We start from the raw sequence: 12,557 nt of genomic DNA, 5'->3' as shown, positions 1-12,557 counted from the left end.
TATGCTGTGATCTTGGTTTGTAAGACAGACACGTTTCCTCGCGGAGCTCCCAGGGTTTGTAAGATGAAACTTCTTCTGTCATATTATCTGCTTTTGAAGGCATGGCTGTGGCTCTACCCAGTGCTCAGCTCTTTATAGCTTGAGGTTGATGCCTCAAAATAAATCAGTCCTGGCCTCTATTTTATTGAGGCACAGAGAAGGAAAGAAATCCATGGTGGGCCACCTGCCTTAGGCAAGGTCAAAAGGAGAATGATCGAAGCAATCAGAAATAAGTAATTTCTTTGGCTACACTTGTCACAGCAGTTGTATAACAATTCCCTGAAGCATAAGTGTAGAGGTCTGTGTACATGCACCCTCCACTGGTTCCACTCCAATTCCTTAACAAGCTGGGTATAAGCTAATGATTCACAAGCTTAATGGAACTACACAAAATTGTATAGAATTGTAATGAGATTGCTCCCCTCTGCCCCAACTACCTGCCCTTCTGTACCTGTCTAGTGTGTACTTTCTTCATTCTTCTCACCTAAATTCTCTTTCTTTTCTCATCACTCCCTACTTGAAGGCTTTGATAGGGACTGAACTTAGAGTTAAAATTGCCACAAGTCATAATCATGTTCATTACAATGATTTCTCCAGGGAATAATCTGGTGAGAAAAAAGAAATGGCAATAGTAATTCTAAGAAAGAAAAGCCACAAGAAGATCATTAACTGAACCCTATTTCGTTCAAACCTGTTAGGAAGCTGGAGGGCAAAAAGATGATGGCAATCACATGGCATGAAAGTGCAACGGGGGAGAGGGAGTGGGGGAGTCATGCAAACTGGCAAACCTGTTCAGACAGGTGAAGGCTGGCATGGCTGGGAGAAGAGATGGCCAGGCTAGCAAGGCAAAGGATCCAAGAATCGGAATATCAGAAAAGCTAAAACGTGGTCTGGGAAGGGATTGGTATAAAAATGTACATGAGAGGCATAAAAGACAGTAATTATCCAGCATATGGGAAGTAAAGGTCATGGTCAAAATCGATGAAAATTAATATAATCTTAGCTAACATATAAAATATCTGTTATCAGGACTGTTATACACATTTTATACATATTATTTAATCTTTCTAAACTTATGAAGTAACTATTATTATTATTACCCCCGTTTTATATGAAATGAATAAGCCAACAGAGAGCCCTAATAACTTACTCAAGGTCACACAGTTCATAAGTGACAAATCATATGTTTAATCCCAAGCATCCCAGCTGGGCCCTTAGCCATGATGTGCCACTCTCTTTCTGACAAGAACAAGAGAAGATGCAAAAATGTTCTCCCATTCTGTAGGTTGTCTGTTTACTTTCATGACTATTTCTTTGGCTGTGCAGAAGCTTTGTAGTTTGATCATGTCCCATTTATTTATTTTGTTGCTACTGTGATTGCCTTTGGGGACTTCTTCATGAACTCTTTGCCTAGGCCCAAGTGGATACATAGGTACTACAGTCCTAGGGTATTGGGCACGTGGGAGGGGGGAGGGGGCGGGTATATACATACATAATGAGTGAGATGTGCACCATCTGGGGGATGGTCATGCTGGAAACTCAGACTTGTGGGGGAAGGGGGGGAACGGCATTTATTGAAACCTTAAAATCTGTACCCCCTTAATATGCCGAAATAAATAAATAAATATATATATATATATATTAATTTAAAAAAAGAACAAGAGAAGAGGCCGGGTGCAGCAGCTCAGCCTATAATCCTAGTACTCTGGGAGGCCAAGACAGGAGGATCGCTTGAGCTCAGGAATTCGAAACCAACCTGAGCAAGAGTGAAACCCTGTCTCTACTAAAAATAGAAAGAAATTAGCTGAATAATAAAAATATATAGAGAAAAAATTAGCCGGGCATGGTGACACATGCCTGTAGTCCCAGCTACTCGGGAGGCTGAGGCAGGAGGATTGCTTGAGCCCAGGAGTTTGAGGTTGCTGTGAGCTAGGCTGACGCCAGGGCACTCTAGCCCCACAACAGAGTGAGACTCTGTCTCAAAAAAAAAAGAACAAGAGAAGGAAAAGTTCATGATTCTTCCCATGTACATGCCACTCTTAATAGAAATATTCAATTCAAAATGCTTTCGTGTCTCTAATTTTTGTTCTCTATGAAACAACATCTAAAGCAGGTCAAGTGGACATTCCACTCCTGTTTTATACATGGGAACATTAAGGATTGGAGAAACTACATAAGAATTTTAAGGGGGGGGGGGCAAGAACTAAAATCCTGCTTTTTTTGTCCTATAAAATACTTTCCACCTTACCCAGTTTTCTATTGAAATTTGAAAATATTCTTCACTCTTACTCCAACTGCCTTACTTTTAAAAAATAAATAAAGAATGTCAATGCTCACTTAGTTTTGAAACTGATGGATTTTAAATCACCAGTGTCATAGCAAGCTATTCTTTCACTATTTGTTTGCTTTAACTGGGAAAAAAGATTAGATTCTCCATTCTCATATCACCTTGTCATGCTGTGCGCAGGCCCCGAGAGTGTGATCAAACCCACCCAATAGTCTCCCCTCCACAATCACTCAGTATAATTAGACTTTCAGGATTAGAATGGGTCTAAAAGATAGTTTTATTCAATTCTTAGGAGACAGGTATATCGCTATGAACTAACAGCTAATTTTCTTACAAAAGGTTTCGCATTAATGGATTACCTACTTAAGTATAAATCATTCATATGGTATTCTTTTGTTCCTATGGATATGTTTCTTTACAAATATTCTATGTCCTTTCCATGTGTACTTAATTTTACTCAGACCTTAGGTTTTATTTTCACGAGTGGCAGGGTTTATTTCTCTATCATACCACTACGTTACCAAAGAGAGAGAGAGAAGAACAAAGAAGGAAACAGGGGAAAAAACAAAGAAAGAAACAAACATACAAATCTTGGAATCTAGTTTTAAAAAACTCTGTCTGACTGTGTAACTTATCTGTTTCAATGGGAACTGAAGTCAGAGTGGAGGAGGGTGTCATTGAGGAGGAGGATGTCATTGATAGCATCTGGAAAGTCTAATCCTCAAACCTGCTTTCTCCAAAGATGGGATGTCTTTCCTGTTCTTTTGGCAAACTCTCAGTCCTACCCCAGTGGTTAGGGATAAATGACCCAGAACCAGGAGAGTTGATGATCAACACAGTGCAGGGGAAGGCTTCAGGAGCAAGAAGGGGGTGTTAATCACGTGGAGAGGGGGTGAAAAGAGATTGGCAGGGTGACTTTCAATCCCCAACAGTTGCCCTGGAGCGCTCTGGTGAAGGAGCAAGACTGTTTCCAGTTTTCTGATGAAGAAGAGAATATATTTGGTCACCAGCAACCTGCCTCGGACCTTCCTCCAAGCCAAGTTTCTCATCACTGACTAGAAAAATCCCTCATCCAGAGGACAGATGGGTCCTCCTTGAATGTCCACCTTTTGGGAGCAGTGGGAGAAAGTTAAACATGTAGGAAGAATTGATAGTGGAAGGGAAGGACAGAAGGCAAAGGGAAGCAAGTGTGGAGACCACAGACACAGCAATAGAGAAGGGAACCAGGAGCCACGGGGAGAGAAAGGCCATACAGAACCACAGCCAGAGGGAGTAGGAGGAGAAAGACAGAGAGGGAGGGAAGGAAAAGCTGATTAATTGCTGAGAAAAGTTTCTCTCCTTAAGAATTCTAGGCCAGGAAGTCAAACATGGCACAGAGCATGGAAAGGAGGGAACAGACACCCAGACCCTGAAGGAGCAGGAGTTCAGCCTGATGGGAGCCCAAGCCCTTGTCCTGATGGCCTCTGTCCTCCTGCATTTCATCCTGGTGAGTTTCTTGTGAAAAGGCAGGAAGAAGGCATTTTTTTTCTCTTCAGGGTAACAACTCTCAGAAAAATCTGGGAGGAAATGGATTGGGTGGGGAGTGGGGGCAGACATGTGGAGAATCCGGGAGGTAGTGGAGAGCTGAGTAATTGCGATGTTTCCTTAGTATTATGGGGTTATACAGATGCCTGTGTGCCTGTTGGCAATGCCAAGGAAAAGGGGCACAGAAATTAGGTTAACCATGGATACGAGCAGGATAGTTGTGGTACTTTAGAAGAGTCACTTATGTAAATTTCTCTCTTTTAGCATGTTATCATCCATCCCTCAAAATCCCCAAGTAATTTATAAAAACTAACTACGATTCCACTAAACAGAACTTCCCACATCAGCCATAATATGATTTTAGCAGTTTAGGTACTTCCAGTCCGGAAATGTTAAGAGAAAGAGGACTCTTTAAAAATGCTTTAGAAAGTTATCTATCGGGCACAGTGAACTCTATTCTGGTGACAGGCATGCTAAAAGCCCCAACTTAAGCATCATACAAGGTATCCATGTAACAAAAACTTTGTACCCCCTTAACATTTTGAAGTAAGAAATAAAAATACTTTGGGCCCTTTATTTCTCCCTACAATGAATTGGAAGCCCCTGAATAATCTATTAGCTGAGAAAGGGGTCACTGAACTAAGGGATCCTGGACAATTGTCAAGGAGAAGTTTGTGTAGCTGTGAAATCTAGCAAGGGGGACAGCAAATGAAGAAGCTGAAGGGTGTATTCCTGTATAGCTCTTGTGCAAAATGGGCTGTTTTCTTCATATATCCCAGTTAAACTGATATCTGAGAATGCACTTTTTTCTTTTTCTTATCTTTTCTTATGGCTTTCTTTTCTCTTCCTTTTCCTTCTATTCCCTTCATTTCTCTTTTCGTTTCTCTTTGCAACAAGCATGAAAAGCGGCATTTTATCCATTGTGCACTTTAGGCTTCTCTTAACTTTAGTGAAGAAAGTGAAACAAAGTATCAGGGTCATTTGGAGGAAATACGCAGTTTGTCATCTTTAGTAGCAATCTATTTTAAATAAAAACAAAAATTAATAACCAGAAGTTTCTCAAATGTTATCTGCAGAGGGTGGCTGGGATGTTAATACTTTTATAAATTCCTTTCACCTGATAGGTCTTGAGTATGTGTGTTCTCTGACCCCCAGTATCCCACCATAAACTCCCAATAGGTACAAATCTCTGTGCCTTTTTAAGGGCCTTTGTTGTTGCTTTTATGAGATATCAGTTCATTCAAGGTATTGGATGACCAATACAGCTTCTGTAATTAAGTTTATGTAGAGGGGTCTTTGAAGGAGGAAGTCAGCCTGAAATATAAGGTAGAAGAAGGAGTGGAAGGTTTTTTTACAAGGAGTAGAAGGGATTTGATATTAATGTCAAGGAGTTGTTAGAGCAAACTAGTCTCCAGTTCTATTAATTCATTCAACACATACTTTATATGATCGAGTTGGCTTCGAATTCTGGCTATATCAATAGGTGTCTATAGGTAGACATATTACTTAAATCTCTGTGCCTTAGTCCCTGAACCTTTCAAAATAAGGTTAAATACAACCACAAAGAGGGTTATTGTGGTTAAATGTCATGCAATACTAAAAATTCTTAGCAGTCTGGCTGGCATATAGTAGCCATTTAATAAATAAGGTCCTCCCACCACCACCACGTTTCCCCTTCTTCTCTTGTGTGGTAAGTGACTGTCATACTCGGGATGAAAAAGGGCAGCAGGCCAGAGTTCAGCAGGGCAGGAATTAGGACGACAATGATGACATCCCGAGGGACAGATCAGGAATTTTCTAGACAAACATTTTGATATAAATGGCTGCCTCTCATGCTCACTCATACCCCAAAACCACATTAGATATTCCGGGTTCCCTCACCTCAAGAGCAATAGCCCCCAGGCATGGGAGAGGTAAAGATAACAGTCCTGAATGTGGACTGACCCTATGACCGCGTCCTCATCTTTACCAATCGATCTAACACAGCACAGCTATGAAAGATGATTAGTAGGCAGTTGCACACGGCAGACGAGATGATTTCCCTGTCTGAGACTATTTCCCTTCCTACAGCTTCCTGGGTCAAGATGTGAAGAAAACTGTGGCAATCCTGAGCAGTAAGTATCAGAGTTCAAGCTGCAAGCAAGGAGGAACAGACAGAAACATTAATACCCCGAAAGGGGTCAAGATGTCATTAGCTATCTGTGACTTCCCTTTACTCGTTTTTACTTGAATGGGCATCCGCCTACTAATCTCATAGATGGGTTGTCACAAAATAAAGACATGTGTTTGTGTCATCCTAAATTCTCAAAATAACACTGCAGACAGCATTTTTGCCAACCTTCCCATCAAAGCAACTCAATTAATCTCAAATTATATAGTCATAGAGATTTGGAAAAGATTTTCTTAGCCACGCTTCTCAGTGACTCACCAGGACAGACTGGACTCAATATCTGCTCACTGGTGTATATATTTATTTGGGTGATTTCCGTTGAGTCCAGTCTGTCCTGGTGAGTCACTGAGAAGCATGGTAGCATCACTATTTCAAGTCTGAAAAGCATTTTCTAGTTTTTAATGTATGTTAATATGTATTGAAGACTTCATTTAGGTATCACTTTGATGTAGTTATCCATTAATCCAAACCTGTCACAATTAGGTCTTATGTAGACACAGAGGATATAAGATAAAAACGTAAAACATTCATTTCACTTAGAGGAGCTATAAAATAAAATTTTAAAAAGTAGGGGTAGTTTGAATAGAAGACTTCTTTAGGCTGAAGAAAAACACATATCTAATCATGGAGGGGTTTTCCAATAGCCAAGTTTGTTAAACCCAGGGAAATGGGGATGGTGTCAATTACTTGTCACATGCATGCTGGTTGCTGGCTATGTGACACATGCTATCTGAGGTTTTAGACAGCTACCACCCTAGAAAGAGTCCTAGGAAGAATCAGAATCTAATTAGAACTAGAGGAGCTTTGAACACATGAGGCAGGTGAGAAAACCAAGAGGAGGCATTGTTGAGTGAAAACAAAAAAAACTGTATTTTCTACATATGTGTGAAAATAGATTAATAGATTTCAAAAGATGGATGTATCAGAAAATATTATTAAATGACAAAATGTACTAATCATCAAAGATACACAGATCCTTTGCTTCCCCTTTCCCTCCAACCTCTGATCTTATTTCACACTCCTCCTATACAATCCTTAATTTTTTCATTCTTCCAGAGAAAATTCACAATTGGCACCCTTAATTCAGAATATTTAGATAGCTTTCATGGTGGCGAAATTGGCTTGGACTCTTTTCCCCTCCCCTGTTTAGTCTCAGTGGATATGCATGTCAGTTTTGAGCCTAGCTGTGAAAACTTAGGGTTCTCCTTATGGTGGGTGTGATATTGTGAAGTATTCAAATGAGGACTGGTCTTCCTCTTAGTTCCTGGCATATCATTCCTAAAATCCTTGGAATCTCCAAAGTAATAAGTATCTTTTAGTATGCTAATGAGTTGACTGGTGGCTGACAGCCCCGGGTAGTTTCAAGAATGAGTCTGATCATATGAAAGACCAACAAGGATTAGAAGGTGGGACTAGTCAGCTCCACCCAACATCCAGGGAAGGAAGAGGGGCTGAGGATTAAGTTGATCACCAATGGGTAATGATTTAATAAATCATGCTTAAGTAGTGAAGCTTCCATAGAAACCCAAGAGGACTGGGTTCTGAGAACTTCTGGATAGCTGAACACTTAGAGGTTCCTGGAGGGCTGTGTGCCTGAAGAAGGCGTGGAAACTCCACACCCCTTCCCACATGCATTGCTCTAGGCATCTCTTCATCTATATCCTAGATAATGTCCTTTACAATAAACTGATAAATGCAAATGTTTCCCTGACTTCTGTGAACTGCTCTAGTATATTAATGAAAACCAAAGAGGGAGGGTCATGGGGACCTTGACTTATAGCCGGTGGGTCAGAAGCACAGGTGCAACAACCTGGGGCTTGTGAGGGGAGTCTTGGGGACTGACCCCTCAACCTGTGGGATCTGACACTGCCTCCAGGTAGACAGCGTCAGAATTGAATTGAATTAGAGGACACTTAGCTGGTATTCCCCGTGGGGGGGTTGCTTGGTGTATGGGGCATACCTCTCTGTATACCATCTCTGGTGTCAGAAGTGTTAGGAGAATACAGCAGGAAGAAACTGAGTTTGATTTTCCTACATTCTCAGTGAGAGTGTTGCAACAGCTTGTGAAACATAAGTTACAAACTTGATTGTGTTGCTTTCATACTTACAACTGAATTTTCCTTTACATTTACATTTTATTGACCTTAACTATATATAAGTCTTAACTTTCATATCCATTTTCAAACCCACTCTTTGTAAACTTACATTCAAGGTCTCTCTTGGTAATTTCCATCATAACTGTTCTTATAGTAGTTATGTCTACATTTTCTATGAATATTGTTCATGATACTGCCTTAGTCTGTTTTATAATGATGTACAAAATGATTTGCACAATGCCATCTACAGTATAAAACACTATTTAAGATATCCCACGTCTCGAAGATTCAACTAGTTATATTGAAGTTTAAATAATAAAACCCTAAACTTCTATAATCTGGCTAAAATAAATAAATAAATAAAATAATAAAACCCATGATGCTTTTGTTATAACAAGGTATCCTATCATATTGTAACTCATAGTTCTGAGCGTGGAGTTGTAACATGCATTGACTATATTTTTTAATGTAAAAAACCTTATTCTTTTTTTCATAGTTGCCTGACCACAGACTGGGTACATCTTTGGTATATATGGTAAGTTTTAGCTATAATATCTAGAAAGATACTTTATTTCTCAGGAGCATTAATTTTTTCAAGTTTTTACATATATTGTCAGCAGGAAAAAAAAAAAAATGACAGCCTGCATACTTACTTAGCATGTCATGGGGTAATATTTCTTTACCTCATCACCCACCTATGTGACAATATGTCAGGATTTCCTTTTTCAATACCACCTTCCCGGCCAACATCAAAAGATTATTGTGTCCTTCCCTCTGGGTCTGTTCTAGAACTGTCTCTACAGAGGAGATGACCTTAGTGAAGTAAAAAGCAGCCCCTCCAAACCCCCTTTAGTGTCTTATTATTCGTTCTAGTGAATTCATGTAGCCTGGCTGACACGCTAAGGAGGCATACATGTGAAGTGAAAGCCCTACAGATAAAGTCTTATAGTTATTCTATAGAATATTCAAACGAGAATCAAGATGCAGGCATTAAAGTCCGACTAGGGCAGAGCTGGGAAAGCCGGCGGATCCCAGCGCTCCGCGTCGCGGTGCTCCCGCAGGTTGCTGGTGGCGGCCGCCGCGCTGCTCCTGCTGTGGGGCCTGGCCTCCCTGTGCATCCGCTGCTGCTGCCTGAGTCGCCCGCAAAATGGGGACGAAGGGGGCCCGCCACCCTACGAAGTGACCGTCATCGCTTTCGATCACGACAGCACTCTGCAGAGCACGATCACTTGTGAGTACATCGGCCTTGTAACGTGGGAGAGGGACCCCCAGATTTCAATGATCAGATTAAGGGGGTACGAAGGTCTAGCGCCACCTACCGGCTGGCCTCGTCCTCAAATATGAGCCTGGCAGGTCACAGAGTGAAAAAAGAAGTGAAATATTGGAGACAACACTGGAAGTGGTTTGTATAAAGAATCACCCAGTTTGTGAATAGTTATTTTTGCTAAAAGTTATTTTAAATTCTGAGAATAACCCTCCTCCAAAATGTCTTGGAGTCTGTGAAAACTTAAATTTTCTATTTATACTGCTTTATATTTTTAAAGAAATTAGTGGTATGTACTTTCTTTATTCTTCAAATCTACACTAGATTTTACCCCCAACAGTACTTTGATGATTATAAGACACCTTTCTTTATCCCTTCCTATTCTATTCTTTATAAATATATTATTTCCTAAAATTGGGGAGTAAATACCAGGCAGAACACCAGGTGGCAAAACATTGTGATATTTATTTGAAAAAGATAGTAATTTGAAGTGGTGTTGTTCACGTTTTCTACTTCTCTTTCTCACTGTCAGCTTAGAAAAAAGATAAGACAGAATAAATATTACTAAGGAGTCTACAGTACCGGTGGATTGATGGGAAAGGATCTAAGTTTGAAAGGGGAAGGGAGGGGGTTGTAGGATATGGGAACACAATTTATATTATTCAAGGATACCACAGAAGACAGGTTCTTTTGACAGAGCAACAAGTTGGTCTCCAAACAAACTTCACAGGTTTTACATAAAATTTGTGGCAGGGAATGACAATCTATTTGGACACTTGTTAAAAATGAAGGGGTATTAAATGCCTGGGGATGTCACATTCTCTTTATTATTTTTTTTAATTTTTTTTCTGAGACAGGGTCTCACTGTGTCACCCAGGTAAAAGTGCAGTTACATCATTATAGCTCAGTGCAATCTCAAACTCCTGGGCTCAAGTGATCCTCCTGCCTCAGCTTCTTGAGTAGCTAGGTCTATAGGCGCACACCACCATGCCCAGCTAATTTTTCCTATTTTTGGTAGAGATGGGGTCTCGCTCTTGTTCAGGCTGGTCTTGAACTCCTGACCTTAAGCGATCCTCCCGCCTTAGTCTACCAGAGTGCTATGATTACAGGCAAGAGCCACGGTGCCCAGCCTCACATTCCCTTTGGTTCCTTACCTCTGTCTTCTCTTTCTCCACAGCCCTGCAGTCAGTGTTTGGCCCTGCAGCCCGGAGAATCCTGGCCGTAGCCCATTCTCACAGCTCCTCAGGCCAACTACCCTCCTCTTTGGACACCCTCCCAGGGTATGAAGAAGCTGTTCACATGAGTCGCTTCACAGTGGCAAGGTGTGGGCAGAAAGCACCTGATCTACCCCCTGTCCCTGAAGAGAAACAGCTGCCTCCAAGGAAGATGGAGTCTTCTGGAGTAGAACACTCTTCAGACTGATGGGAACTGAGATTTTATAAATGGGGGGTGAGGTATCCCCAAAGTCTGTGAGGATTCACAGACAAAGGGAACATTTTCTTTGCTAACTCTCAGAAGTTTTAGGACGACATCTAAACATTATCCTGTGGAAAAGATAGGTTCTATAAAAAGTCCTCATTCCCAGCCACTTGTATTTTCTGATACATAATGCTCTAATAGGGGACTCTAATTCTTTATCCAATGGCCAAAATTGGCAACTAACATCCAGCTATGTTGAATACTACCAAATCTTAGCATCATTGTATCTTGAATTCCTTCAACTGTTGACTACTTATAAAATTTCTTTATCCATAAGATAATGCAAGTTGCTTTTCTCTCTGCCAGCTAATACATTGTACTAAACTTGAAGAGAAAGCAACATTGTCAGCAGAGCCATCGACTTGGTGCACTAATGCTTGCATCTTTCCTCCTGAGAGAACAGTCAATTTTACACTGAATGACAATGATCATCTTGGACATCATATAATACATACCTGAATATCTAAAACCCAGGGGAGAGGTTACTGGTACAGGCTAAGAGAACACAGTATAGTATTGAAGTGTCAAATATCAAAGTCTTTCTTTCTTCCTTGTCCTATCCACCAGCAGTATGAAAAACTACATAAGAGTGCAGTAACAGTTCAATCAATTCTTCAGTTTCTCTTCCCTGCAAACAGGTACAGGTGCACACAACATGCATCCACGTGCTCATGCACCCTTTTGCAAGACTAAAAGAATAGCATTGATTTCCTTCTTTACTCTTCATGCTTTAACCACTTAAAGCCACAACAGGTCTCTAGTGACACAGGTCTCTAGTGGTGACCCTCACTGCCACCTAGTGGAGCCATGGTAGAAAATATACTTTCCTTTTGGCACATCTACACAACTTTCCAGTTTGGGGAGCACAAACAAGTGCAGAACGAAGCCTGGATGGGATGCTTCCCATGGCACCGTTCTGCTGTGTACTGCTAAGCCACTCACCTAACATACTACCTCCCAAGGTTCTGCTGTTGGAAAATCAAAGAAGTGAAGTGCACTTGGGGAAAAATTACTTGCCTTAAATAAGTCACTGAAATCTTTAAAGCACAGTTTTCTCATCTGTAAAACAGGGGATAATAATAATACTTCACAGGATTATTGTGACGATCAGAGAGGCTATTAATAAAAAGTATTATGCACTTGTGTTTGTTACCATCTTACTATAGTCATTTAATCTTCATCTACCTGCTGTGATTCCGCTGAGAGTTATGTTCTGGTTTGTCCATTTGCCAGCCTGCTGTGTTACTGTTAAGTCATACCTGAAGTGGCTTTATGTTATCAATAAATATTTGTTGATTAAGGTAAATGCCAAAGGGTGTAAGTGATTCCTCTTAATATGTTCTGTGTAGAGGTAAGCGATATTTGAGAAAACTCGTTTATTAGGAGCTTAGCTCCAGTACTCAGGGAAGCAATACAGACCAAGGGATTGGATGATCAGTGTATCACCCTGTTCAATGCATTCTTGGAATGCTCACTCAGCCCAGAGGGAAAAAAGTTCTGAGCATAACCCGATGGTGATCCGAACTTATCCTGAGTCATTTATCACATCACCTTGGGAAACTGTTGCAATGTACGAATGGTTAATAGCAGCTGAGGTGGCTTTGTTACACTACTGCCAAATGAATCATTTAGTCATCACACATTCCATAAGGTATTCCAGGCCCTTTCATCCTTCAAGACTGACTTGAAGAATTTAAA

At 40.7% G+C, this 12,557-nt stretch overlaps 1 protein-coding gene across 1 annotated transcript; it reads left to right on the top strand.

The window, feature by feature from the left end:
• Positions 1–3,315: 3,315 nt before the first annotated feature.
• TMEM52B (transmembrane protein 52B) lies at positions 3,316–12,165 on the top strand. Its single transcript, XM_012755550.3, has 6 exons — positions 3,316–3,463; positions 3,671–3,812; positions 5,921–5,964; positions 8,613–8,651; positions 9,178–9,347; positions 10,558–12,165. Exons 2-6 carry the CDS (start codon positions 3,759–3,761, stop codon positions 10,800–10,802), a joined length of 552 nt encoding a protein of 183 aa, XP_012611004.2. The 5' UTR covers positions 3,316–3,463; positions 3,671–3,758; the 3' UTR covers positions 10,803–12,165.
• Positions 12,166–12,557: the final 392 nt, after the last annotated feature.

The sequence above is a fragment of the Microcebus murinus genome, chromosome 10 (assembly GCF_040939455.1).
Source record: "Microcebus murinus isolate Inina chromosome 10, M.murinus_Inina_mat1.0, whole genome shotgun sequence".
NCBI classification, from domain to species: Eukaryota; Metazoa; Chordata; class Mammalia; order Primates; family Cheirogaleidae; genus Microcebus; species Microcebus murinus.
This window is presented reverse-complemented; position numbering and strand designations above follow the sequence as displayed.

Bases quoted from the DNA above. Each gene is read 5' to 3' on its own strand.
- TMEM52B (XM_012755550.3), top strand. From the start codon at position 3,759: ATGGGAGCCCAAGCCCTTGTCCTGATGGCCTCTGTCCTCCTGCATTTC. The intron at 3,813-5,920 runs GTGAGTTTCTTG...CCCTTCCTACAG, and splicing joins TCCTCCTGCATTTCATCCTG to CTTCCTGGGTCAAGATGTGA. The intron at 9,348-10,557 runs GTGAGTACATCG...CTTTCTCCACAG, and splicing joins TCTGCAGAGCACGATCACTT to CCCTGCAGTCAGTGTTTGGC.